The 24,607-nt window shown below is 38.0% G+C and overlaps 1 protein-coding gene across 4 annotated transcripts in view; it reads left to right on the forward strand.

Annotated features, from left to right (window-relative positions):
• LINGO2 (leucine rich repeat and Ig domain containing 2) overlaps window positions 1–24,607 on the forward strand; it is a 552,583-nt gene that overhangs the window by 374,115 nt on the left and 153,861 nt on the right. For all 4 annotated transcript variants that reach the window (XM_074570242.1, XM_074570245.1, XM_074570243.1 and 1 more), the window contains one exon: window positions 1,254–1,405. In XM_074570242.1, the coding sequence (XP_074426343.1) occupies window positions 1,316–1,405 (90 nt within the window). In that variant the 5' untranslated portion in view covers window positions 1,254–1,315. The remainder of the gene's footprint in view (window positions 1–1,253; window positions 1,406–24,607) is intronic.

Consider the following 24,607-nt stretch of genomic DNA (forward strand, 5'->3'; position numbering starts at 1 on the left):
TAGCTTGGCAACTACATCAGCCAATTCCCTCAGGCCTCTGGGGTGCATCTCATCAGGTCCCATAGCCTTGTATATGTTCAGGTTCCTCAGGTGGTCACAAACCTTGTTGTCACTTACAGTGGGAGGGACTTTGTCCCGCAGGTCTCCGTCTTGCAGTCCTTCAACTTGCGAGGCGTGAGGAGAGAGGCTGGCAGTGAAGACAGAGGCAAAAAAGTTGTCGAGAACCTCAGCCTTCTCCTCATCTGTTGTTATTAGTTTGCCATTCTTGGTCCTCAGGAGGGTACGCTTTCTTTAACCTTCCTTTTCCGGTTGACATACCTGTAGAAGCCCTTCTTGTTATTCAATGATGAATGCCAAAGATGATGTCAGTTGCTCTTGCCGTATCCACTAACACCGTAATGCTGTTATAGAAGGCCACTAAATTTGCTAGGCATGATTTGTCCTTAGTGAAGCCATGTTGGCTGTCACCAATCACCTCCTTATTTTCCATGTGCTTTAGTAGAGTTTCCACGGGTATCTGCTCCATGATTTTGCTAGGCACAGAAGTGAGGCTCACCGGCCTGTAGTTCCCCGGGTCTTCCTTTTTTCCTTTTTTAAAAATGGAGGTTATGTTTTCCCTATTCCAGTCAGCATGGACTTCACTGGACTGCTACGACTTCTCAAATATGATGGATATGATGGATAAATGATGGCTTGGCAACTCCATCTGCCATCACTCAGGAATACTTTACTTGTATGCATACCTTTTCTTAGTAAAAAGAAGAGCATGTGATTGGTGTGGGTTTGCACTACATCCATTTACAGGTTACATTTTCTTTTAAAGATGCTGTAAGAAATGGTACTCAGCAAAGTTCTCATGGAACAACTAACTATAATTTTATTGAATCCTTTCCATGACTTTTCTCAGATAAGATTCTCTTTGGTTCAGAATATGATCTTCCTTTTGAAATTCATATGGAAGAAGACTTAACAGGTCTATGTATGAAAAGCTGCAATTTTTTAAAAAGATAAATACTGGTTTTTAATCCTGACTGCTTTAATGGGTCAGTAAGTACAACAGAGTTGCATATACTCAGCAAAAACAGGTTCTCTGGAACGTAAGCTTCATAGTCAATGGTCTTGAAGTTTACCAGGTGTTGCTTATGGCTTTGTACTCACACCTTATAATGTATTCATTTATTAGAGTGCTGGTATTTCCTTGTCCTAGGTTGAGTATATTTCAATAAAAACGTAAGAATGTCTGTGTCTTCCAGGTTTGTCATTCTGAGTGTGGTGCCATGAGAGATGCTGTTGTCCATGACAGGTTGGGATTATCATGATCAAGTACTCTATTTTGACTTCACTGAGTGGCAAAAAGATTTGTATGGTAAAGAGGAAGTATTGGACTTTTAAAAGCATTAAACAGGTAAGTCTTTTGAAATCAGTTTGTTTATTTACAGTTTCCAGGCTTATTTCAGTTGCAGGTGTTTATAGAATCATTTATCACTGATTCTTTCTAACAGGGTTTCCTCTTAGTTACCATCTCAGAGCTGTTTCAAGCTGTGGCTTGAAACAAAAATTTTCTACTGCATAAATGGAATATAACAAAAATCAGGTTAAAATAAAAACAAAAAATTAAAATTAAACCAAAACTTCAGTCATGCATCTCCAAAGAGAAAGGAATCACAAAGAACATTGCACTGAATTGTGTTAAAGCAGATGCTTGTTTCAGCTTACTAATCTAGAGCAGTTGCACAGTCCTACCTAACAGCCAAAAAAAAATCTGTATTCAAGCATAAATGCAAACAACCATTGCAATTTCGGTTCTAAGCAGCTCCGGTTTTTTGTGCAGTAAATTGTTTTCTTTACAGAAAGAAAGAAAGAGAAAAGGAGACTGACTTATTTCCATTGCATTGTGTTAACAAGAAGAATCTCTGCTACACCCAGTAGCATTGTACCAGTATGAAAGCAATGGAAAAAATGTAAATAATTAGGCTAGCAGAGAAATTTAGTGGCCACTATGTAAGTTGTTATATTAAAAGACTGTTACCTGTGTGAAGTTTGGGCCTTAGTGCATGTTTATTTTGTGGCTATTTTAGCATAATATTTTGTTTTATTATTAGATCCTGAGAGTCCCCTTTCACCTTCACTGACACTCCTGTTTTGGTGTCTAAACAAGCTATCTCATTCCTTAGAGCAATCTGTAGAAACCAATCAGTCTAACATAGAGCAATGTGGTATGGATGATTTCAAACATTACCAAAAATGGATCTATCTCTCCTGATTTTGACAGATGTTTCACAAAAGAGGGAGGAGAGGGTAAACAGTTTTGGTATGTTTCTTTCTTTTTTTTTCTGTATGTTGCTGTAGCTTTTCTCTTTTCAAGCCAAAATCTTAGAAACTATGCAGCAATATGGGACTCTGGCAAAGCTGAATTGACGCAATTTGCTGGTGTGTAAGCCTCATGCTTATGGCTGGTTAAGGGTGATACTATTCATGTATTCCTTTCTGGCTTGGTAAAGAACAAGGAGTGATATTTTATTTACCAAAACTGTATTAAAAACTGTCTTGGACTATGTCTAGGGCAGTGGTAGATACTGGTGTGCAAATTCCAAGCTTATGCCAGCTGAACCGTACAGATACACAGTTTGGGTCAGGAAACAGTACTGCAATGTTCAGGTGACACTGTACCTTGCAATTTTGACTGTGCAGCTTCCAGATATGATCTTGTCGGTAAAAGTCAGCTTAGACATAAGTGCAGAAAAGCTATCTTTACATTCATGTTCTCAGGGTTCTGATTTTAGAGTACGCTCAGATAGGTGTAGGTCAGGTGTGTCTCTATCTATATCATAGCTCCACTACTGTTTTGCTCTGCCTGTTTCCAAAAGATGTTTGCAACAAAATAATTTTTATAACAGGTGGGAAAAGTACATTTTACTTTCTGTTTAGTGCTGCAACTGAATCGTCCTATGAATTCAAACCTAGTTATTTAAGGACTAGGTTTGTTTCAGATATTTTACTAGCATAAAAGACTCTGCTTTTTAACCTTGAAAAACTCAGAAAAGAAAGGGAAAAAGAGCAGACCAGTGTCAGAAATAAGATCACTAACATTTTCAAAACCATAATGTACCCCCAAAGCTCAACTTTGAGATACAGAATTGGGGAATTTTAATGCTGATGTATGGTGATAAAAAAAAAAGTGTTTAAAACGGCATCCTATACTGGATTGCGTTTCTAGCTTCACATTACTTTCCTATATAAACCTACAGCCTGACAAAATATTCTTCTCATATGCCTATATTTCTCATGGTAGCTTTATTCTGATGATACTCATGTAGAGTTGGGATCACTGTTGAATTAGGATTGTTTATGCTTTGCTAATCTTCATCTTCTTAAAACCCAGATTTTTATCCATTTTTAAAAGAAATTGTAGCATTTAATTGAAGGGTCAGCTATTAAAAAGAAGTCAACAGTGATAACACTGTCAATTATACTTCTAAACTTCGGGAGTGTGTGGTATGTGGAACACAAGAGACAAAAGAAATATAAAATTCTTATTTTGCCTTTCAGAAAGTATTGCTTTTCCTTTCTGCTGTCCCTCATTTGTAGAAGTCTTTTGTGGTGTGTACTGTAAAAACTAAGTATATTTAAAAATCATTGCATTTTTCATCTCAGTAAGGGTTCAAATTTTTCACTGTTTGCATCAAAGGATAAACCGTGTTTCCAGCTGTGTAGCTTCCCATGCTACTCTTTTGGCTGAATAAATGGGCAGACAATAGGGACTTTTGCAAAGAGCTTGTGGGAGGAATCCTTTCTCAAAAGTCTTAACTTGAATTACTAGCCAATGAAAAATGTTTGCTAATTGAAGGGCTGTCATGACTTCCAAACCCCTTTTTTCTATGATCTACAATATCAAAATATCTTATTCTGTTTTCAACAAATATTATATACCTTTTAAAGTTTCTGCATAACAGGAATTTAAATATAATACTAATATGCACGGAAAACTCAGAATATTTCCATGAGTACTAAAGAAAAATGAAAAATATTCCAAAAGGTGATGAGTTCATATCCGGAAAGCTTCGTATTTACCATTCACAATGCAGATAAATGTGATATGCAAACTAGCTAACTACACCGTGCTTTTTGGAAAAGCCTGAAGAAAAATACACGTTTTACATCTGGAGGCTTTAAGTGACTGATGATAATACCACGTCCTTTCTTCAGAGTTATTATGGATGTACAATAGACTGATAATTCCAAGTCAATCTGATGCTGTTTATAGTAGCATACTTACAATATGAAGCTAGAAGTGAGCATGTCTGGGAATTCAGGGATGAGTTGATCAGATTTTTGACTGCTCATGTGATTTTCTGAGAATATTTTGAACTTAGACAGGAGACTCGGTGCTATTACTACAACTTTAATTCTCTTTGATCTATTCCTTTCCACACATCTTTCTTCCTTTGAAATTAAAATACTTTTAATGTTTCTATTAAGTAACTTGTGATTTCTTCATTTCATTTAGAGACTGGTATCTTGGAATACAAGATTCCTAAACCATGCAAATACTTGAAAATAAAAGGTTCATTTTTCTTCAAGGTATTCTATGATCTGCAGTGGTAGAAAAAGGTACTTAAAGGATTGAGCCTTAAGAATAAGAAATAAAATGAACCTAAAATCCATTCCAATTTTTTTTTTATTTCTCCTTATATTGGTAGTCTCATGAACTAGAGACATCTTTGGATTTCCGAGTCCTTAGTCATATAATGCTCAATGCTTTCTGAAAGGAAACATATTTCTATAAATCTTTTTCCCTTTCCATTTGAGGTCACATAATTAATTTTACTAGTTTTTTTTTTTAAAAGTCTGATAGGGAAAATCTGGTAAATTTTTAAATCTGGGCGAGAATCTTCAATAGACCTCTCAGAAAAAGAAAGCGTTGCTTTTCCAGTGTAAGCACTGTGAGACACACACTTTACTGGCTCAGTGGAAAATGGAGGAGGATTTCTTCCTCTTTTTTGTCTTCTCGTCCTCTTCCCCATTTCAGTCCTTTAACAGAATTTTCTGCCTCTGATGGTACATGATGTGAGCAAATGGATTGTGGAAAGTGCTCTCTGTGGCATCCCTGCCAACTGGGAATAGGTGGGTATGCTAACACAGGAGAGTGTGAAAAGGGCCAGAAGGAGGAGGAGTAACAGAAAGAGAAAGCTAGCTTAATACCTTCCATTAAGTCGTTAAATGAAAATGGAGAAGTGGGAGGGTAAGGAAGGACTCCACAATCTGAGGAAAGAGCATGTTGACCAGGTAAGAAGAACTGTCTCCATCTCACCACTGTTGAGTGTGGACAAGAAAGTCAGGAGTTGTCTCTGAACAGGGCCCACAGAGATTATCTCCTCGCACCAGTTGCCCCCTGTGCAGTGTGGACATTGAGGGTGTAAAGTAGGCAGGTTAGGTGGTGCTACTCTAGCCCAGCCTTCCCAAGAGCTTGAAAGACAGCTCAGACCTGCTCTTAAGTGCTCTGTTGGGGGACCCACCCAACTGCTGGGCAGAAAAACGTAATAAATTTCAAACATCTTGATAAGCATCATCTGTTAATATGAAAAGGAATGGATGAGGTGGTGCTTTTTTTAACCAGAATGATGCATAATGGAACTTGCCATACCTCAGCTTTTCACTATAGACTGTCAACCTGATTGGGCCTTTACTGCCTATAGGTTACTTAAATACAGCTTTGCACAATGGGCCATATCAGCTCAGAATGGGTCAATATCCAATGCCTGTGCCTTTTAAAACTCACCTTCATACACATTTGTTGAAACGAAGTCTCATAACCCTGTTCCTCAAATTTATGTTTCAATTAAAAACTAATTCACTTCTTCCAAACTTTATTTTTCTTAGTCAGCTTTTATCCCTCAGGTTTTATCCTTCTATTCGTCATTTTATCACCTTATCAATCATTAAATTTCAATTCTCTAGCAAGTTCAGCAGGCCAGCAAAGGAAGCTGAATGTACCTAACACCAACATGCTCACTAATAAAAATATATGAGCTCCTAGGGAAAGTTACCGAAATTGTTTCATTATAAAGGATCTTACAGAAAGATATGACAAAGCTATGACAGATATGTAGAAAGGCTTAGGGAGGTTCTGAGCATGCCAACACAAGTATCCTGTTGCTGATAAGAGGAGCTGAAGTCCCATAACACTGTTACTTGTTTAGTAAAATCTTCCCTGTCATGAAACAAAGTGCAGCTGAAAAGAAGAAAATGTCCAGTCTTGATCAGTTTAACAATAAATGCCCTGAATCTAAGCCTCCTTTTAATATTTTCCAAGTATTCTTGAAATCTGTAAACCCTTCTGAAAATTCATCACTTCACAGAAATAGATAAATGGAAAAGAAAAAAAAACAACCCCAAAACTGAAGCAGATTCCTGTATCAAGAGAAGTGCCAAGCTATTTGAGTAATTCCTCCTAGTTCCCAACCTTTTGCTATGCAATGTGTGTAGATACATATAAATTTATATAAAGATCTCTTCTTATTTCTTCTTTTTTTAGAGTATCCTACTTGCGTTAGATATCTACCCTACCATAGGCACCTTTTAAAAAAAGCCCACTCTTTTTCAAGGACATTTCTGTACATAGCAAAGGTTCAGGTTGTAATCTGGCTGTCTGGGGACTTTGTCGAAATCAAATGGCACTTTGAACTTTTTGTCTTTACAAGTCCATGGTTTTACAGTTTGGGTTTGAAGAGAGTTTGCTTTTCTCCTCTTATTAGCTGATCTGTTGCGACATTGTAAAGAAACACGTATTTGCACACATCTGAGATCGCAAGAACTTCAGCCTGTGATGAGATGGGAACGAACAAGAGACTATTTCAGTGTGATGCAGCTTGATGGTGCTACTCTAGTTAGGAACAGTTCTGTACAGATTGGAAAAGAAAACATATTTACTAGCCAGCGTACACTGAGACGTAAAGCTCCTGAATTAGATGTGCACAGTATCTCATGGTCTGTCAAATAAATAGTGCGTATTTTAAGAAGATTCCATTCTCTAAATAAGAATTGGAAATGACACATTTTAACAGCTTTGGATGAGCTGTCCAACTCAGTCAAATAATATCTGTCCTTTCTTCCTCCAAAAAAGGCAAGAGGTAGAGGGGAAAACTTCTAATATATAGTCATACAATAAAATGTCCTTTAAAATGTCCTTTGTAACATCTGTAGTTTGACAAGCGAAATTTCGTATGTCTTGTAGCAAATTCTGTATTCAGGAGGTTTTGTGAGTGAAAATAACTTTCTGCAAAAAGCAGAGAAAATACTAATAATGCAATTATTAATAGTGCAATGCAAATTCTTTGGTTGAAATCTATGAATTCAGGAAAATATATATGTTATGAACATTATTAAACATCCTTCTTAACTGTGAACGTTGAGGTCAGGGCTATAAGATGTTGTAAGACATTAATACATAAGACATTATGCATGATGAACATTGAATAACATTTTATTCAACTATTTATATTTCAGTCATTCAGATATGATTCCAGTGATGTTTTCAGAAACTTCAGGCTAGGATCTGGCACTATGGGTGACCTTGACAGCTACTTTACTTCATGGGCTGCTGCAATTAAATTGGAAAGGCTTCTTAGCAGCAGACTACAGTAAGATAATGCTAGCCCTCATATCAAATAGCCATTCATCATGAACAGTAACACATTTTTAGTATCAATACAGTACTTTAGGTTTCTCTCCTTCATGAGGTATGTTCAAGGAATGAAAGATCAGAGAAGTATTTTTGAGAATGACCTACTCTATTGCTGTGGAACTAACTTTACATTAAGGCTTAACTGGAACTAGATGTATATTTCATATGGTAAATGTATAGTTTATATGGGCATCTTCATACATTATTCCGGTATGCATAAAAATATATTCAAATGCATGCCTCACAGAGTTAAAAATTCTGGCTACAGACTTTGTAGAGATACATTTAGTTAGGCTATGACGTGAACTTTGGAATTTCACTGTCATCTTTTTCATGTTGCAAGTCTGTCACAGTAATAACGACGTTTGCAGTTGGAAGACAAAGTAATGATTCATTGTAACTGATTCTGTGAAATTAGAATGTCAATCCTACTATTATTTTCCTGTTGTAGTTTTTCTCTAGCAAAGCAGATGAGCATGTTGGATTTCTCTTTGCATTTTGGAATTTTTTCTTCTCTATGATTCTGTTAGTTCCACTGCTGCTTCATACACTGGGGAGAAACACCTCTGGATTTGGTAAAAATTGTGATTAAAATTGTTGCCAGTTAAACAATATTTTCAAAGTTGCAAGTGAACAATTGCACTCATACATTAGTATGCATCTAATATGCCTTCAAACAGTCATTGTGCATACACAAATCAGTATTTATTCATGCATGTGACCTAGTAGAAAACTAGCTGGCTATTTGCTTATGCAAATATGTTGTTTATACATCCCTCAACTGGGAATTTGCACAAAAAATGGCCATGTGTTACTGTTTAAGTTAATTGTATACACCTAACTAAGCTTATGACTCTGAAAAATCAGAAGAGAAGATCATTTCCCCACAGGGCCTCAAATTAGAATGTGTGAACATCAGAGATATTGTTTTATAAGAATTTTCCTGAAAATTAACTTACACTTTTTCTTGTGGGTTCTCATCCATTAAGTTCAGTTTAGACTGAACTTCAAAGTTCATATGTTGTTCATACAAAACAGAAGATCATAAGCAAGTCTTCTTCGGTCTAGAAAGCTGTCAGAACATGGCATATTAGTAAGAGAACCATTCAAACATTTGCAGGTAACGAACGTTTTCCAAAGCCCAGTCTGTGGAAGTAGCATTCTGTGAATTGTGCTGTGAGTACCTATGTTTTGTTTGTTAGGTGTGCCTTACCAAGGAAATATTATCTCATGATACATTCTGTGTAAGGCTGGGTCAAGATTTCCAAACTTGCATGACAAAGTCTAAGGAGAGGAAGTCTAGTCTGTCATGACTTCTGAAATCTTATCAGAATGGTATTTTATTTTTCCAGCTTACCAGAAGTGTATGGAACACAAAGACAGATCGTATGTAGTAATTTCTTTCAATTAGAAGGACTATTTAGTCAAATACAAAGCTTTATCATCAGATCATAAAAAAGATGCCAAGGCTAGGAATGAATTATGGCTTGTGCTGTGAACTCCAGGTAGACTACTGATAAGATCTTATGCATTATGAACTTTTTAGATTTATAAGATAAATTCATAAATTTTTCCAATTTATATGATGCATTCTGTGATAGATTTGTATCTCAGAACTACATTTGTTATTTTGAGCCAAGTTTAGTAATTAATCAGCAGCCAGGTATACACATTACTCTGACTAGTAAGAAGCTAATCACAGTACTTATTTATATTAAGCATCATCAGTTGTTCAGCCTCTCCAAAGCCATGTGGGAAATGGCCGTAGTATTCCTTTCAGCAATGTTTTGATTTGATTTAATTTGATATTAATTGATATGCAACTTTTGCACTTCACTCACATAAAGATATAAACTGCCATATGTTAGCATTGGAATGATTCCACATTTCCTTTTCTTCATGAAAAAGGAAAATGATACTTCTAGTCTATAGCATGGTATATCCTAATAGTCAGTGGGTATCTTATACAGTGAGTCCTGCGCCGATACTTTTTTTCCCTTTTAACTTACATAAGGTACAATTGTAAAAGAAATATTTCTTTTTGTGCCCTTCTTTAATGAAGATTTGGCTGAAGCAAAGGATTTCTCTGTGTTGTAATACATTTTTTGTCTATAAAAAGTCACATTACTTCTTTCCACTTTGTGCATATAGCAGGAAAAAAGCCAGATTTACTAGATTTGTTTTACATTTGGATTTCTTTATACAGCTCTCTTGTTTTTTTAATAACCCTTAGGGTTTGCCAATTTAAGATTCACATAATCTAAGGCCAAATGAGATCTTAACAGGAAAATTAAAGGAATTTCATTCCTTGCAATTCATATAATTTTATGCAGAGTGACACTTGACCTACATTTTGAAAGAGTAAGATAACTTGTTTCAAAGTGTAGATAATACATTTAGAAGCTTTCAGGTGTCTTAGTAACACAGTGTAATGAAGCCACTAATTCCTTAAATTAAAATAGATTGAAGACATATCCACTCTAAGAAGATCCACTCAGAAGGAGAAAAAAAAAAAAAAAAAAAAAAAAGAGAAATGCTGGAGTTAGGATTCCTTAGATATAAATCTTCAAAAGAATGAGGAACACCCTAGGTTCAAAGTCCATTGGACTCATATAGATTTTGTTACTGGTTAAGTGTTTGGCCCTAAGTCTATAAGAATATATTTTTTACATATTGAGATATGTGCATTATCATCTGAAAGTAGTCATATTTTTTCATGTCAAGCCTGAGATATTCCTGCTTCCATGCCATCTTTTAACCAGACTCTCAGATATCATTATGGCTAAGTATTGAGGGGTTTGCCTTGTTATTTCATTAGAATGACACTTTAAAATGGTAACTGAAATGTTTGTTCTCTGGTTTTTGATGTTCATATGATGCACTAATACTGTTAATCTATTTGGATTTGTGTAATAACCAGCTGGATTTCCTATTTCTCCCTTTTATCGTCAGCGATCAATAATAAAAACTATTGAAGGTCCCTCCAGTTAGCACATCAATTGTAGGAAAAATCACAGAAAAAGGATCCTGGGCCTGATCTTCTGTTAAAATACTATGGGGAGTGGCAGCAGGAATCATAGTAAGAAAGGGGTGGGAGTGTTTGAATTCTTTCATTGTAACAATACCAAAAAGAGATACTGCTAGTTACATGTCATTCTGATAGCCTGCCAGGATTTCTAGGGCCCCCTCCTTTCATTTTATATTTAATTATATAATAATAACTTTTCTGAGATCATATATTGTATAAATTGTGAAGGTGATTTAAGCTAACCTATTATTTTGCAACTGAAATGGGCTAAGGACAGACACATACCCAGTTTTTACATTTCAGTTGATTAGTGGTCACATCTTTATCAACTGATAAAGGAATACACTGTTTTTAGCCTCCCAAAATGTAAGACCAGTGAAAGACACTTCTTGTCTTAAGAGAAAAAGGCAGATGGATTAAGTAAATTCCAGCTTGATAATGTTTATGCTTCATCTGAGCATTAGCATGCATTCCTCTAGGTTTCTTTGATCTTTCTTTGTTTACCTCAGGTTATTTGAAGACTTATGCTTGAAATGCTTCAGTATAGTCCATTGGAAAAGCAGTGTTGTGAATTTTTGCTACTGCATACCTTTTCTTAGGAGTTGAAATATACTGCAGCCTCTAAGACAAACAGTATCACAGCCCATGCACTGTAACTGGAGTCAGAAGGGGGGAGAAAGCTGAATCCTTGTATTTTGAGTCAAGGACAGCTGCCAACATGGAGTCATAAACCTATACAGACATCAACTCTGTTCTTTCTCAATCCCCACTGCTTCAGAAGAAGCATATTTTAACCGTGCATTGTGAAAGATCAGTCTAACTCCTAACTCCTCTTTTTTTTTCTTGTTGTTTTAATTGCATGACATTTTCAAGTGCTAATCAATGTATGTGTTTAGCACTACTCGTATTTTACATAACCAGAGCAAAATGACCTTTCTGCTGTGAAATAAATAGTGGAGAATGGGAGTTTGAGGGTTTCTTCCTGCATGTGAAACATTTTATCTAATTCAAGAACAGCTGCTTAAGCAAAAATCTTCTGATTTGGGTGTGTCTGGGATAGGAAGTAGCCAGTCACAGATACTTTAAGCGATGAGCAGGAATTTAATTTTTTTTGCACCCACATTTAGTCTCAAAGTCATCCTCATTTCCATTGTGCATCACTAATGCTAGGACGGCATCAAACACACGGGCACTCATGCACAGTTTCTGTTCTGTGGTGCCACAAGCAAAATGTGTAAAGAAATATCTGTGTTACCCAGAATTATTTGGCTTTAACTCACTTTTAAAGCCATGACCCAATCTTCTGTTTCATCTCCTTTCGCTGCCACACATTACCTGTGTGATCTTGTATTTATTACATTGTCTCACTGAGCCTCATGCCTTGTCTGTCAAATACTGCTAACGGTGCTTCTTGCCTCCCACATCTGTCCTGTTTGTTTTGATGGCAAGTGATTCGCAGAGGGGACTGTCGGGCACAGTGTCTGCACAGTACTTAGCACAACAGGACCTCGCTGTCTGAAATCTTGCATGGTTCTGGCATGCAATCAGAGAAGAGTGATACGTAATAAATCTTGCCTAAACCCTCCCAGAAGATTTGCATTTTCTATTTCATTTTAAGCAGAGACTGTGAACGCACTGTCATTTAGTAGGAGAGACAAACTTTCTATCTGCAAAGTGAGCAAAAAGAGGTGCATTTTTCTCAGTCTAACGTGTCTCACCTCTGGCTTGGAGGATTGACTTTTCTGGGTTGAAGGGCAGTTTATTTTCAAGGCTCATTCAGCCTTGGCCTCTCAGCCATGGTTGCAATCAAAGATGTCAATCAGCATTAGCTGTAATTGTTTTATGATAGAGAACTGGAATGAGGCCACCAATTCATTTCCTATAGGCCACAAAGCAGCCATTTAATTGTCACAATTTTCAGTCATCGCTGACCTCAGGCAATTTCATGCCGTTATCCAGAGGTAAAAAGCTCCATATGTCATTACCTGGCAATAAAGCCATCTACGCCTTTGAATTCTCACTTCTGAAAAGATATTTGGCCTGCCCATGCTTTCTCATGTGCTTACGGCAGCTGTTTAATACAACAACAGAGAAGTGTGATCAGTGAGTCCCAGGTTTAGTCACTCCAGCTGCCACCTGCCCCTTTGCACAGCTTTTTTTCTGGTGTGTGGCCTGAGAAACCATAACGGCTTTAAGCCATCTGAATCTCTGAATCTTAAAGAGGGAATTAATATTTATGAAAACAGTTCAACAAGTAACTAGAGGGGTTTTTATCACTGTTTTAGGTACTGGTGTTCCAGAAGCGTGGAGAGCATTATAAGGCCTCTTTCCATTAACTAGATATTAGCTTGCTAGTAACTCGATATTGGCTTGATATGGTATTTCGGAGCATTTACTCTCTTGTGTGTGAGGGTAAGGCCATTGTTTTTGTATGCTTTTTTTTTTTTTTCTATTTTTTTGCAGAGAAATGTATGGTGAATGGTTGTGTTTGCATTTAGTTTTCCATTTTACTTAGCAAAGTGTTTGAAAAACTCATAGAAAATTTCAGTCTGAGAGACACTCTTGAATATAACCCATGATGTTGCCGCCTTCATTCCAATTGCTCTATTGCATTTATATGATGCAGCTGTCAAGATTTCCTAAACGTAATTTCATTGTTTTCAAAGGCAGAGATGCTGGTGTATCTGGTTACATTTTCTAGTATTTTATTGGATGTTGTCTACCTTGACTTGAGCAAGGCTTTTGACACCATCTCCCACAGTATCTTCTTAGGGAAGCTTAGGAAGTGTGGGTTAGATGAATGGACAGTGGGGTGGATAGAAAACTGGCTGAAAGAGAGAGCTCAGAGGGTCGTGATTAGGGGCACAGAGTCTAGCTGGAGGTCAGTGACAAGTGGTGTTCCCCAGGGGTCAGTACTGGGTCCAGTCCTCTTCAATGTATTCATCAATGACCTGGATGAAGGGATAGAGTGCACCCACAGCAAGTTTGCTGATGACACAAAGCTGGGGGGGGTCGCTGACACAGCAGAAGGCTGTGCCACCATACAGAGAGACCTGGACAGGTTGGAGATCTGGGCAAAGAGGAACCTTATGAAATTCAATAAGGGCAAGTGTAGGGTGCTGCACCTGGGGAGGAATAACCCCATGCACCAGGACAGGTTGGGGGCTGACCTGCTGGAGAGCAGCTCTGTGGAAAGAGACCTGGGAGTCCTGGTGGACAACAGGATGACCATGAGCCAGCAATGTGCCCTTGTGGCCAAGAAGGCAAATGGCATCCTGGGGTGCATCAAGAAGAGCGTGGCCAGCAGGTCGAGGGAGGTCATCCTCCCCCTCTACTGTGCCCTGGCGAGGCCGCATCTGGAGTACTGTGTCCAGTTCTGGGCTCCCCGGTTCAAGAGGGACAGGGAACTGCTGGAGAGGGTACAGCAAAGGGCTACCAAGATGATGAGGGGACTGGAACACCTCTCTTATGAAGAAAGGCTGAGGAACTTGGGTCTTTTTCGTCTGGAAAAAAGACGGCTAAGGGGGGATCTTACCAATGATTGTAAATACTTAAAAGGTGGGTGTCAGGAGGATGGGGTCAGGCCCTTTTCAGTGGTGCCCGGCAACAGGACAAGAGGTAACGGACACAAACTTGAGCATAGGACGTTCCACCTAAAGATGAGGAGGAACTTCTTTCCTTTGAGGGTGGCAGAACACTGGCACAGGCTGCCCAGAGAGGTGGTGGAGTCTCCGTCTCTGGAGACATTCAAAATCCACCTGGACGCATTCCTGTGCAACCTGCTCTAGGTGACCCTGCTCTGGCAGGGGTTTGGACTAGATGATCTCCAGAGGTCCCTTCCAACCCCTATCATTTTGTGATTCTGTGATTGCAAAAAGAGATCCAATCAAATGAAAAAGAACGGCTTGAGAAGGAAGATACTTCTCTGTGAAAGTAAATATAGCAAGATTTGAACTTCAAATTGTTTTGGATAAAAAGACAGACTACGGTCAACAATATATTTTCTTTTTTTTGTGTAACAGGGAAAAAGGAATCCAACTTAATAAACCCTCAGGACATCTGAGGGTGATTTTATATGTGTATATGTATTCCAGCCTATCATTATTTTAGGTTGATATATTGTTTCTCCTATGAGTAAAAAAATAAGAGTAGAACAGCATGTAGGAGCTCTTGTGAGAAACTAGAATGTCATAATAATTTTCTCTAGTTTGTTAATTTGACATAAACATAATATCAGACATAGTACCATGTTGTTCTATTTTTTTTGTTTTACGTAATGTACCAAACAGATGACAGTAAAAAATAATAAACATGAAAGTAAGAACAAGACAGTCATCACAAGAAAATGGTTTTAAGCCAAAGTCTCTGGCTTGCAACCCCAAAAATTACTAAAATATTCTTTGAAAGAATTAAGCTACATTTGTGTCCTAGTTTCAGCAGAGATAGGCTTAATTTTCTTTCTAGTGGTTGCTGTGCTTTCAGATTTGGTATGAAAGGAACGTCAATAATGCATATTGCTTTAGTTGTTACCAAGTGATATTTATACTAGTCAAGTACTTTTTCAGCTTCCCGTAGAAGCTGAGAAGGAGCATAGACCAAACAATAGAATGGCCAATGGAATATTCTATACCATTGACATCATGTTTGGTATATCAGTGGGGGTTGGCCAGGGGGAATGAATCCACAAGCACTGCTTGGGTCAGGCTTCGCAACCAATTTACCAAGTGGTGAGAGCGACTTGTGTCTTGTATATTCCTTTGCCATTATTTTTCTTATTATTGTTATGTTCCTTTTTTGTTATTGTTCTGTTAAACTGTCTTTATCTCAACACATGCACGAGTGTTTTTTTTTCCCTCTCCCCTCCTTTTCTCCCTCTTCTCCTTACCGAAGGGGTAGGGAGGGTGAGGGAAGAGGAGGTGAGTAAGCGGCTGTGCTGTCCTAGTTGCTGGTTGGGGTTAAACTTCAACAATTTGTTTAAATTAAATGTTTAAATAGCTGGAAGGGAGTAGGCAGGGATGTACTAGTCCACTGGTTATGGATGCTAGGAGAATATAACTGCAGATAGTATCCTTCTTTGTTTGTTCTTCCTATAACCACTTTCAGAGAGAATAGTGGACTTGGACGTACCACTGGGCTGACCTAGTAGGATACTTTCAGGGTATAGGAAGCAGAATCTTTTGAAGACTTCTCACCACTAGCTTCTAGAATTAAAGTACAGATTTACTTGATTTATTTTAATGCATTTTATTAGGTCAAAATATTCTGCTTGTATATATTACTTTGCCTTTTCTCCACTGCACAGACATGCCATCTCCTTTTGTTATTTATAGTCTTGAATTTCAGATTTCTTTGCCTTTAGGCATGAGTTGCTGTTTAAAAAAAAGCAGCAGGATGAAATCAGGAAACCGACCTTAGACCTTATTAGAATATAAATTGGCATAAGCTCCTTGTCTAAGAGCTCTACCCACTGAAACTGAACTTTCTCAGCCAAGAAGATATGCCACAATAGAAACATTAAAAGCACTTATGATTAGAAAACTTAGTTAAATATTTGTTTTAAAAATATTTACAGCCTTATCCCAAAATGGATTTTTGTTATCTTTTGATGGAAAAATAGAAACTCCAACTAATTTTGCCGTAATCTTATAAAGTCCTGAATGATTACTGGTTCACAGGGGTGGATGAGAAGTCAGAAATCAGATTAAACAGTATTTTTAGTTACTCCAATCACTCTTTGTCTAGTCCTTTTCTTTCTCCTACTTCTTCTCTGTTTGTTCTCTGTCAGATGTATTGAAATTGAAGCCTGGATGGCTTTTCTTGAACCAAAACTTTTAAGAAGTATAAGCAGTTTTAAGTGTCACTGTATTTTGAGTGGCTGAAGAGTGAGAAAAGGAAAGAGTGTGAATTCAGATTTTCAGTCCTTTTTAACAGAATAAAAAGGATTCCTATTGATTTCATCAGCAAGATGTTCAGAAGTCTCTGATAATAGCACAATACATCCACAGATGGGAACAAGAAATGCTCATTTTCTTCCCTCAAGCCTTATCTTTTGAAAGTTCTTCTTGCTTACAATTTGAACAGTACTTTTGAGAACAAAACTCTGTAATGGAACTGAACTCTGGCTAGAAAACTCATACTGGTTTAGGTTAAGGAACCGCTAAAGAATGTCTTTATTAATAATCATAAATAAGAGAGACTAGGAGAAGTGATTGGGATGTCTAATGGGACTATCTTCACTATGCGACTTGGATCTCAGGAATGCATGTGTATGCTTGGCAGTAAGCTGAGCAAAATTGGCAGCGTGCTTTGTAATGCTGACCTAAGTCATGCTCACTTAAGCTTACCATCCCATCTCTTTTCTGGCCTGTTAGCCTGACTGTTGCATCATTTATTATTAAAGATGCTCTGGGGCTGCAAGGGCCTAAGACTTCAAGCCTCAGAATCTTAATTAAGATCCCTGATTTCTACCCATATAGCCAGACCTGTCACTCCCAGGTTGAAAGACTCCCTCCATGACTTCAGCATTAATTTAGCTGAGCTCAGTAGCAACACGGTATCTGTACGCAAAAAGATGTCTGAACCAGGAACCATGTTTTACACCAGGAAGGTCATCAGTTTCCTTGTCAGGACTGAAAGGAAATGTATTTGTTGCTTCCCTTATCTTTATTTCACCTTTTACAAACAAAAATTCCATCAGCCGTGGGTGAAAAAGAGACTCTTTTCCTTGCAGTGCAGTGATGATTAGACTTCACTCTGGCAGCATGGACTGAGCTTCAGAAAAAGAGATCTTTCTGCTACTCATTTAAGAAAATGGGCCTGATGCTTCACATTTTGCTATTTATGCAGTCCTTTATACTTAGATAAAAGCAGGTATAAAATGCAATCAGTTCAGTCTTGTTCTCTTACATCTGCTTTGTACAGGCATAAATCATGCATGAGTTGCTTAGTAGTGAAGAATCAGGTCTCAAATATCTATGTTTTATGAACTTTGGTAGTTTCCTGTGAGTCAAAGCTAGGCTGGGAGGAAAAAAAACTATTAGTCTGAACACTGGGGAAAAACAGTACTTCAAGGAAGTCCAAGCAGGTAATTGTTGCAATCTGTTGTGTAATGTATATCATGACCTTTATCAACAGTGGTATGAAACTTCAATTGCCCAAGTTCTCAGTCCTCCGGCATTAATCCTCTCTGTTGTGGGACAACATTAGTCACCAGCTTCCTTGGCATCCTTGGGGAAAAACAGATTAGGAACACATGAATGTGCTGTGGTTTCAAGTAGCACAAGACAAACATAGGTGACACAGTACAAATTATTGCCATACAAGTCACTGATTTCCTGGGGATATGTATGACCACAGTCTGTTCTACTTCTCACATGAGCAAAGGTTAATTAAAAAAAGAGTGGGAGGTGAACCACGAGAGAGGAAAGGGGAGGGCAGAGTCTCAGCCTTCCTTTGGTTTTTCTTTCATGGAAGTTGTTGAGCTTCATAGCTCATAAAATATTCATTACAGTGTTTGAAGAATAAAACAACGTGTATGTCTGTGCTCCCAGCCTTTAGGAAAGAGAGAAATTCCTCCTGGATATGATTTGTATTCATTGTGTAAGCTTTCGTGTGGTTGGTAAGTCAGTGAAAATAAAGATGGAGTGGAAAAATGGTTTGAGAAAGATGTTCTGTGTTGTAGCTCACAGCTCTCATCGTGCTGCAGAAATCTGATTTATTTTCATACTTCACTGACAAGACTCTCTGGTGAGATGGATGTTAATCTCCACAGACTGCTCTTCCCCTAGAAAAAAAAAATATTCCTAGAAGATATTTTTTAATGAGTTATAGGAGCAGCATATCCTTATCTATGCCTCATATTAAAATGAAGACAGCCAACTTCTTAAGCCTATTTTACTGCACATGTTAAAGAGAAACATGCACTCAAACCCAAGGAGTGCTTGTAGAAGTATATATACCTTTTAATTACAAAATTCTCCTCCTGGCTCCCCTTCTGTTCCCTCCTAGTAGGGGAAGGAGGAATAACAAGAAACAGTGGTGACTGAAGCAGTGTCACCTTCCCACCATTTCCTTGCCTGTTGCTCAGTTCTCATTGCACACACTACACACATACAAATTGAGTTCTAGTCTTGCAGCAGCTCCAGATCTTTCATAATTTCTTTAGTAATGTCATCTTGTTTGTTTGTTTTTCTGTCCTTACCTGTTAAATTTCCTTCATGTGAAAATAAAGACAGTGTTGAATTTTTAAAACCAGTCACTTTCACTGATAAGGTCTAATATTTTGTAAATTTTGCCATTGTTGATCATCTACTACACTATGCTCAGTCATCTTTCTTTAGGAAAAGCTCATTGAAGTTAGTGAAGAAAATACAGGTGACTGTATATATATGATCATGCCCTTAATCTTCTCTTCCAAGTAGTGCCTCATGCTGTCCCCAGTCCTAGAATATTTAACCTATTTTTTTTGCATCATTTAACATCTACAATCCTTCACTTCTCCACCCAAAAACTGATTTACTCCAGAGGCTAACCCTTTTTTTATGGCTAAACCTAGGTCTTCTTTCCTAGTTAAAAAGTATTTTCAAATGACAAAGATGCTGTGGGTCTCCTAAAGATCACCATTGCATCACAGCTTTATATTTGGTGACATAAAATCACGTGGTTCTTGTGTCAGTACCACTCACTCTAACGATACATGACATATATTGACCTGTGGCATGGTTAGTAACAGTGACATGGCTTGGGAATGTGATTTCTGGTGGTGTCTGTTTTTTCTAGCAGTTCCTCCCAGTCTCCATGCCTACCTCAGTACCATTCAGGGAGATTTTCAGGGTGGTGAGATGGTCCCAAGCTATGGTCGTCCTGGAACAGAGGAAGCATAAAATTCTTTTGTGATCATTTTCACTGTCAGACAGCTGCAATTCTAGTTTTATTCTTTCATTGTAACTGCAATTACAGAGAAGCTTGCCTTGGGAAAACTAATTCTGTGCAGGTGTAAATACTCAGTTAGGAGCTAATAACTCCTAACTGAAAATGTGGTGTTGGGGAGAGGGGAGAAGACATGTTGCTTGGATGGTATGAAAGAATCAGAGCTTATACAGTTTGTGGGCTTTAAAAGTAAGACGAAAATAATTGCTTGCTTCGGAAATGTTTCTGCTTTGTGTTACTTTGTATAAATTTTTCATGTAATATGCTGGTATTTGTACCATCATCATACCTTGGCCATGGTCCAGAATTCTCTTACACTAGGTAGTATATAAGAAAAGAATAAGAACTCTCTTTCCCATGGTGTTTACAATGTATGTTTAAGATGAGACAACAGTTGGAAACAGACATACTGGGGGAATACAAGACACTGAGGCAGTACTGATCAATACGCTAGGCAGTGATCTCAGCAGTACCTAATTGATGCTAGTGTTTTGTGCAAGCAGCACAACAAAAGAGATTTTTAAGGAGACTTTGAAAGTGTTTATAGGCAGTTCTAAAGTTGTGAGAGACAGCATAGAAACAGATGTACATCTATTATATAGAGTTGAATCCATAAGTGGGGAGATGATAATTATGTTGCATTAAAGCAATTTTCTGTAGTGCTAGGGCAATGCAACAGGCAATCTGAACTGAAATATTCTCCAGATAGCACTAACCATAGAAGGCCTTGGCATAATAATTTTTTAAGCTTTCAAAGTTTTATAGGACATCAAAGGTTACAGAGCAGGTTCATCTCAGCTGTCCTTTTTCGTAGAAAGCCCTGTCAGCTGCAGAATACCTGAAAGGCTCTGCAAGGTCTTCTACCGGAAGACAGGCTGACATTATGTTCTTTATTCCAGAATTTCACTGAAGTGGTATGCCCATGAGTCAATTTTCTTATGTAAAACCACAAAATGAGAGAAATGTGGTTCTGTTTTCAGTCAAAGGGATAGATCTCTAGTTTCAGAATAACGGTTTTAGTGACAGTGACTGATAAAAAAAAAAAAACAACCCTAAAACATTTATATGAAAGGAAAATACAGCAGAAAGAACATGGTGTACTTTCTGTTTAGGGTAAAGAAAGAAAGAAGGAAGGAAAGAAGGAAGGAAAGGAAGGAAGGAAGGAAGGAAGGAAGGAAGGAAGGAAGGAAGGAAGGAAGGAAGGAAGGAAGGAAGGAAGGAAGGAAGGAAGGAAGGAAGGAAGGGAGGGAGGGAGGGAGGAAGGGAGGAAGGAAGGGAGGGAGGGAGTGAGGGAGGAAGGAAGGAAGGAAGGAAGGAAGGAAGGAAGGAAGGAAGGAAGGAAGGAAGGAAGGAAGGAAGGAAGGAAGGAAGGAAGGAAGGGAGAGGGAGGGAGGGAGGGAGGAAGGAAGGAAGGAAGGAAGGAAGGAAGGAAGGAAGGAAGGAAGGAAGGAAGGAAGGAAGGAAGGAAGGAAGGAAGGAAGGAAGGAAGGAAGGAAGGAAGGAAGGAAGGAAGGAAGGAAGGAAGGGAGGAAGGAAGGGAGAGGGAGGGAGGGAGGAAGGAAGGAAGGAAGGAAGGAAGGAAGGAAGGAAGGAAGGAAGGAAGGAAGGAAGGAAGGAAGGAAGGAAGGAAGGAAGGAAGGAAGGAAGGAAGGAAGGAAGGAAGGAAGGAAGGAAGGAAGGAAGGAAGGAAAGAGAAAGAAAGAGAAAGCACAAGCTTCTTGGGCCAAAGTAGCTGAAAATACCGCCATGACTCTATATTGTGTCCCTAAAGAAGAATCAAGAAGTCGTCGAGAATCATATGTTAATTTTATGCAGATGAAAAAAATAGATCATAGAATCGTGGAAGTTTGGCTTGGAAGAGACCTTCAGAGATCATCTCATCCAACCCCTCATCATAGGCAGGGACATCTTTCAGTGGATCAGGTTGCTCGAAAACCCATGTAATCTGACCTCAAACACCTCCAGGAACAGGGCATCCACTACTTCTATGGGCAACCTGTTCCAGTCTCACCATCCTCATCGTAAAAAATGTCTTCCTTATATCCAGTCTAAATCTACCGTCTTTCGGTTTAAAACCATTGCCCGTTGTCCTGTCACTACAGGACTTGGTAAAAAGTATTTCTCCATCTTTCTCATGAGCCCCCTTTAAATACTGAATGACTGCAAGATTATGTCCCTTTTTTTCTTAGCAAAACACTACATACTACAATTTTATGGAAAATGTGTATGCTAATTTTTTCCTTAGTGCTTATCTGGTTTACAGCTGTGTCTGATTGACAGCCTTTGGGAAGCTTCTTTTCTTATACCAAAAAAAAAAATATATCCCCACAGATGGTAAGATTTCTTGAGCCCTTTGTATACAACTTACAGGATAGACAGAGTAGAAAAGAGAGGCTCCCATTCCTATGGTGGTAGAAGTGCAATTTTAAAGGCACCAAGATCAACAAAATAAGACACCTTTGTCACTTACTGTCAAAATTCACGTACTTCTCCACTAATATTTACTCCATACTGAGATTTAGTAACCAGCTTATTCAATACCAGTGCAACTTTTTCACCTGGAAAAATATTTAAAATTGTACACAGATTTCTGAACTTCAATACTAAATTATGGAGTTGCTGGCAGTACTATTGTGATCACAGAAAAATTGAAACTGTTTTCCAATTGATGCTTGAAAACAATTCAGTTACAATTCCAAGAGTGGTGGTGATTTTGTGGGTTTTTTTGCTGTGCACTAAGGTGAAATTTTTTCTACCATAACCATTAAACACTTTGAAAATAACTAAAAATATTATAAAAAGAAGAGAGGGAAAAACATTCATTTTATTAAAGACTGATATTTATTCTTCCTATTTGAAGCTCAATTTAAATGTTCTGCTTTCTTTGAATAAAAAATAAAAAGCCAATTTAATGTTAATGATCAGGGAAGAATTTTCATTTCTGACTGAAAGAATTATAGCTCATCTTTTCTTTAATAGGAACAGTAAGTAAAAATAATTATTCATGCATGCCTGCCATCTCATTAGGCATTTGATGTAAAAAACTCTCCAATAAAAACTCTGAGTAGTTTTTTTTTTCTTTTTGCAAGGTTAGACTGAATAAGGTTTATTATTTCTATTAGACCTTAGAATTTGATTATTCAATCAACATACTTGAATCCAGGAAGTCACTTATGGTCCATTAATTTAGTGATGCTCCTTGGTTTGTGCCATGATTGTTTAAAGAAAAAAAAATGTTCTAATTAAAAAAAAAAAAAGAGATTTTTAGTCTCTTCCAGCTTCACTTTTTTTCTCTGGCTTGTACCACTCTTGCAGCAAATCTCACATACAGAGGAGGGGGAGATCCTAAAGAATATAAGCAAGATGGAAGACCCAGAGAGCCAGGGCATGCTGTTAGTTTTCCATGAGGAAAAATATCAGCCTGGTCAAGGGTAAATTGGTAATTTTTTTTCTTTACATTTAATAGCACCTTTTTAATCATTTCTGCAGTCTTGAAGAGTTATCCTGGAAGCTGACTTATTTCTGTGCACATTTTCTAAAGAAGAATTTAGAATGGTTCTGTAGGAATATTAGGACAGTTCTTACCTGCCATTTCCAAAACTCTGTGGTTGGTTAATATGGGCCTAAAATCTTCATAAGGGAATGCATATAATCTTTACCTTACATAGTTGTGATACAGGGTTTGGCCACTCCCCTGCATGCTTACAACTTGGTTTTTCAAAGGTCCTTTAAGTGGCTAATTCCTGCTAAAACAAATGAAAAGTTCAGTGCCTGAATAATCTTGTAGAACTCTTCCTACGAAGCTACAAAATGCAGAATCATGGATTATATAGTCTGACCTCAGTAGGCTGTTGTTGTTTATTAATAGCAGCACTTGAAATGTCCATTTATAGGTAGCATTTTTGTTACTTAGCATAGATTTATTCCAAGGGAAATTGACAGCACAGTGCTGAGGGCAACAGAAATTTTGGGAATCCAAATGGTTACAACAGGAGATCTGAGAGGGAACCCTAACCTGTTTTTGTGTCTTGAAATACGGCTAACTCCTTCTATCATGGGAAGTAAACGTTCTGAAAGTGGACAGTAGCTTTTGTTTCTTCTCTGAAGCCTGGGATGGGGACGGCATGAAGGGGGTAAATGAAATCTTGTGGTCACTCTCCAGTTGCCTGTTGCACACCTCTGGGGATCCTCCAATGCTATCTAATGCTGCTTGCACTGGAAGAAAGAGCTGAATAAATACCATGGTGTAAAATCAAAGTGCTGAATAGTATGTAAGCTCTCATGTGAATCATAAGTACCTTAAAAGATGCTGAGGTTGGAAAGTTCAGCTATGGTATTTTGCCATGCTGGATTGCTAAGTAAACTAACTAGTTGAACAAAGCCTAAGTGTTAATAATTGACACTTTGAAGTAAACAGCTTTAGCCAAATTTGTGTTTTGTTCCTGATTTTCTGATTATGAACATTTAGGCTCATGTATTTTTCCTTACTGGGGGACATGCTTGGTCCTGAAGGACAAAGCTAGTTAGTCTTCAAGGATAGCCTCTCCAGAGAACAAGAATGGTTCATCTCAATGTGTGAAAAGCTGAGCAAGAAAAAGCTAGCATGGATGAACATGGAACTTCTGAGCTCAAACACGTAAAAGACAGACCGTGTGTGGAGGTGGACTTGTCTGTAAAAGTAAGATAATGGAAATGTGGGCCCATTGCTACGTGGGGCAAGGGAACTAGTGACTAAAGACATGGAGATTGCCTCAGTTTTCACTGGTGAGATCTGCCCTCAAGCCACCCGAAGCCCTGAGCCTCCTACTGTGTGGGATCAGACAGAACACACTGAAGGGAGATGGCTGGTGTCTTTGCAAAGCTACTACCTGTCATCTTCAGAAGATTGTGGCTTTGTTTCTGATGCCTGAAAAAAGGGAAACTTTGTACCCATCTTCAAAAGGAGTAAAAAAGGAGAATCCACATTA

The sequence above is a fragment of the Larus michahellis genome, chromosome Z (assembly GCF_964199755.1).
Source record: "Larus michahellis chromosome Z, bLarMic1.1, whole genome shotgun sequence".
In the NCBI taxonomy this organism is placed as follows: Eukaryota; Metazoa; Chordata; class Aves; order Charadriiformes; family Laridae; genus Larus; species Larus michahellis.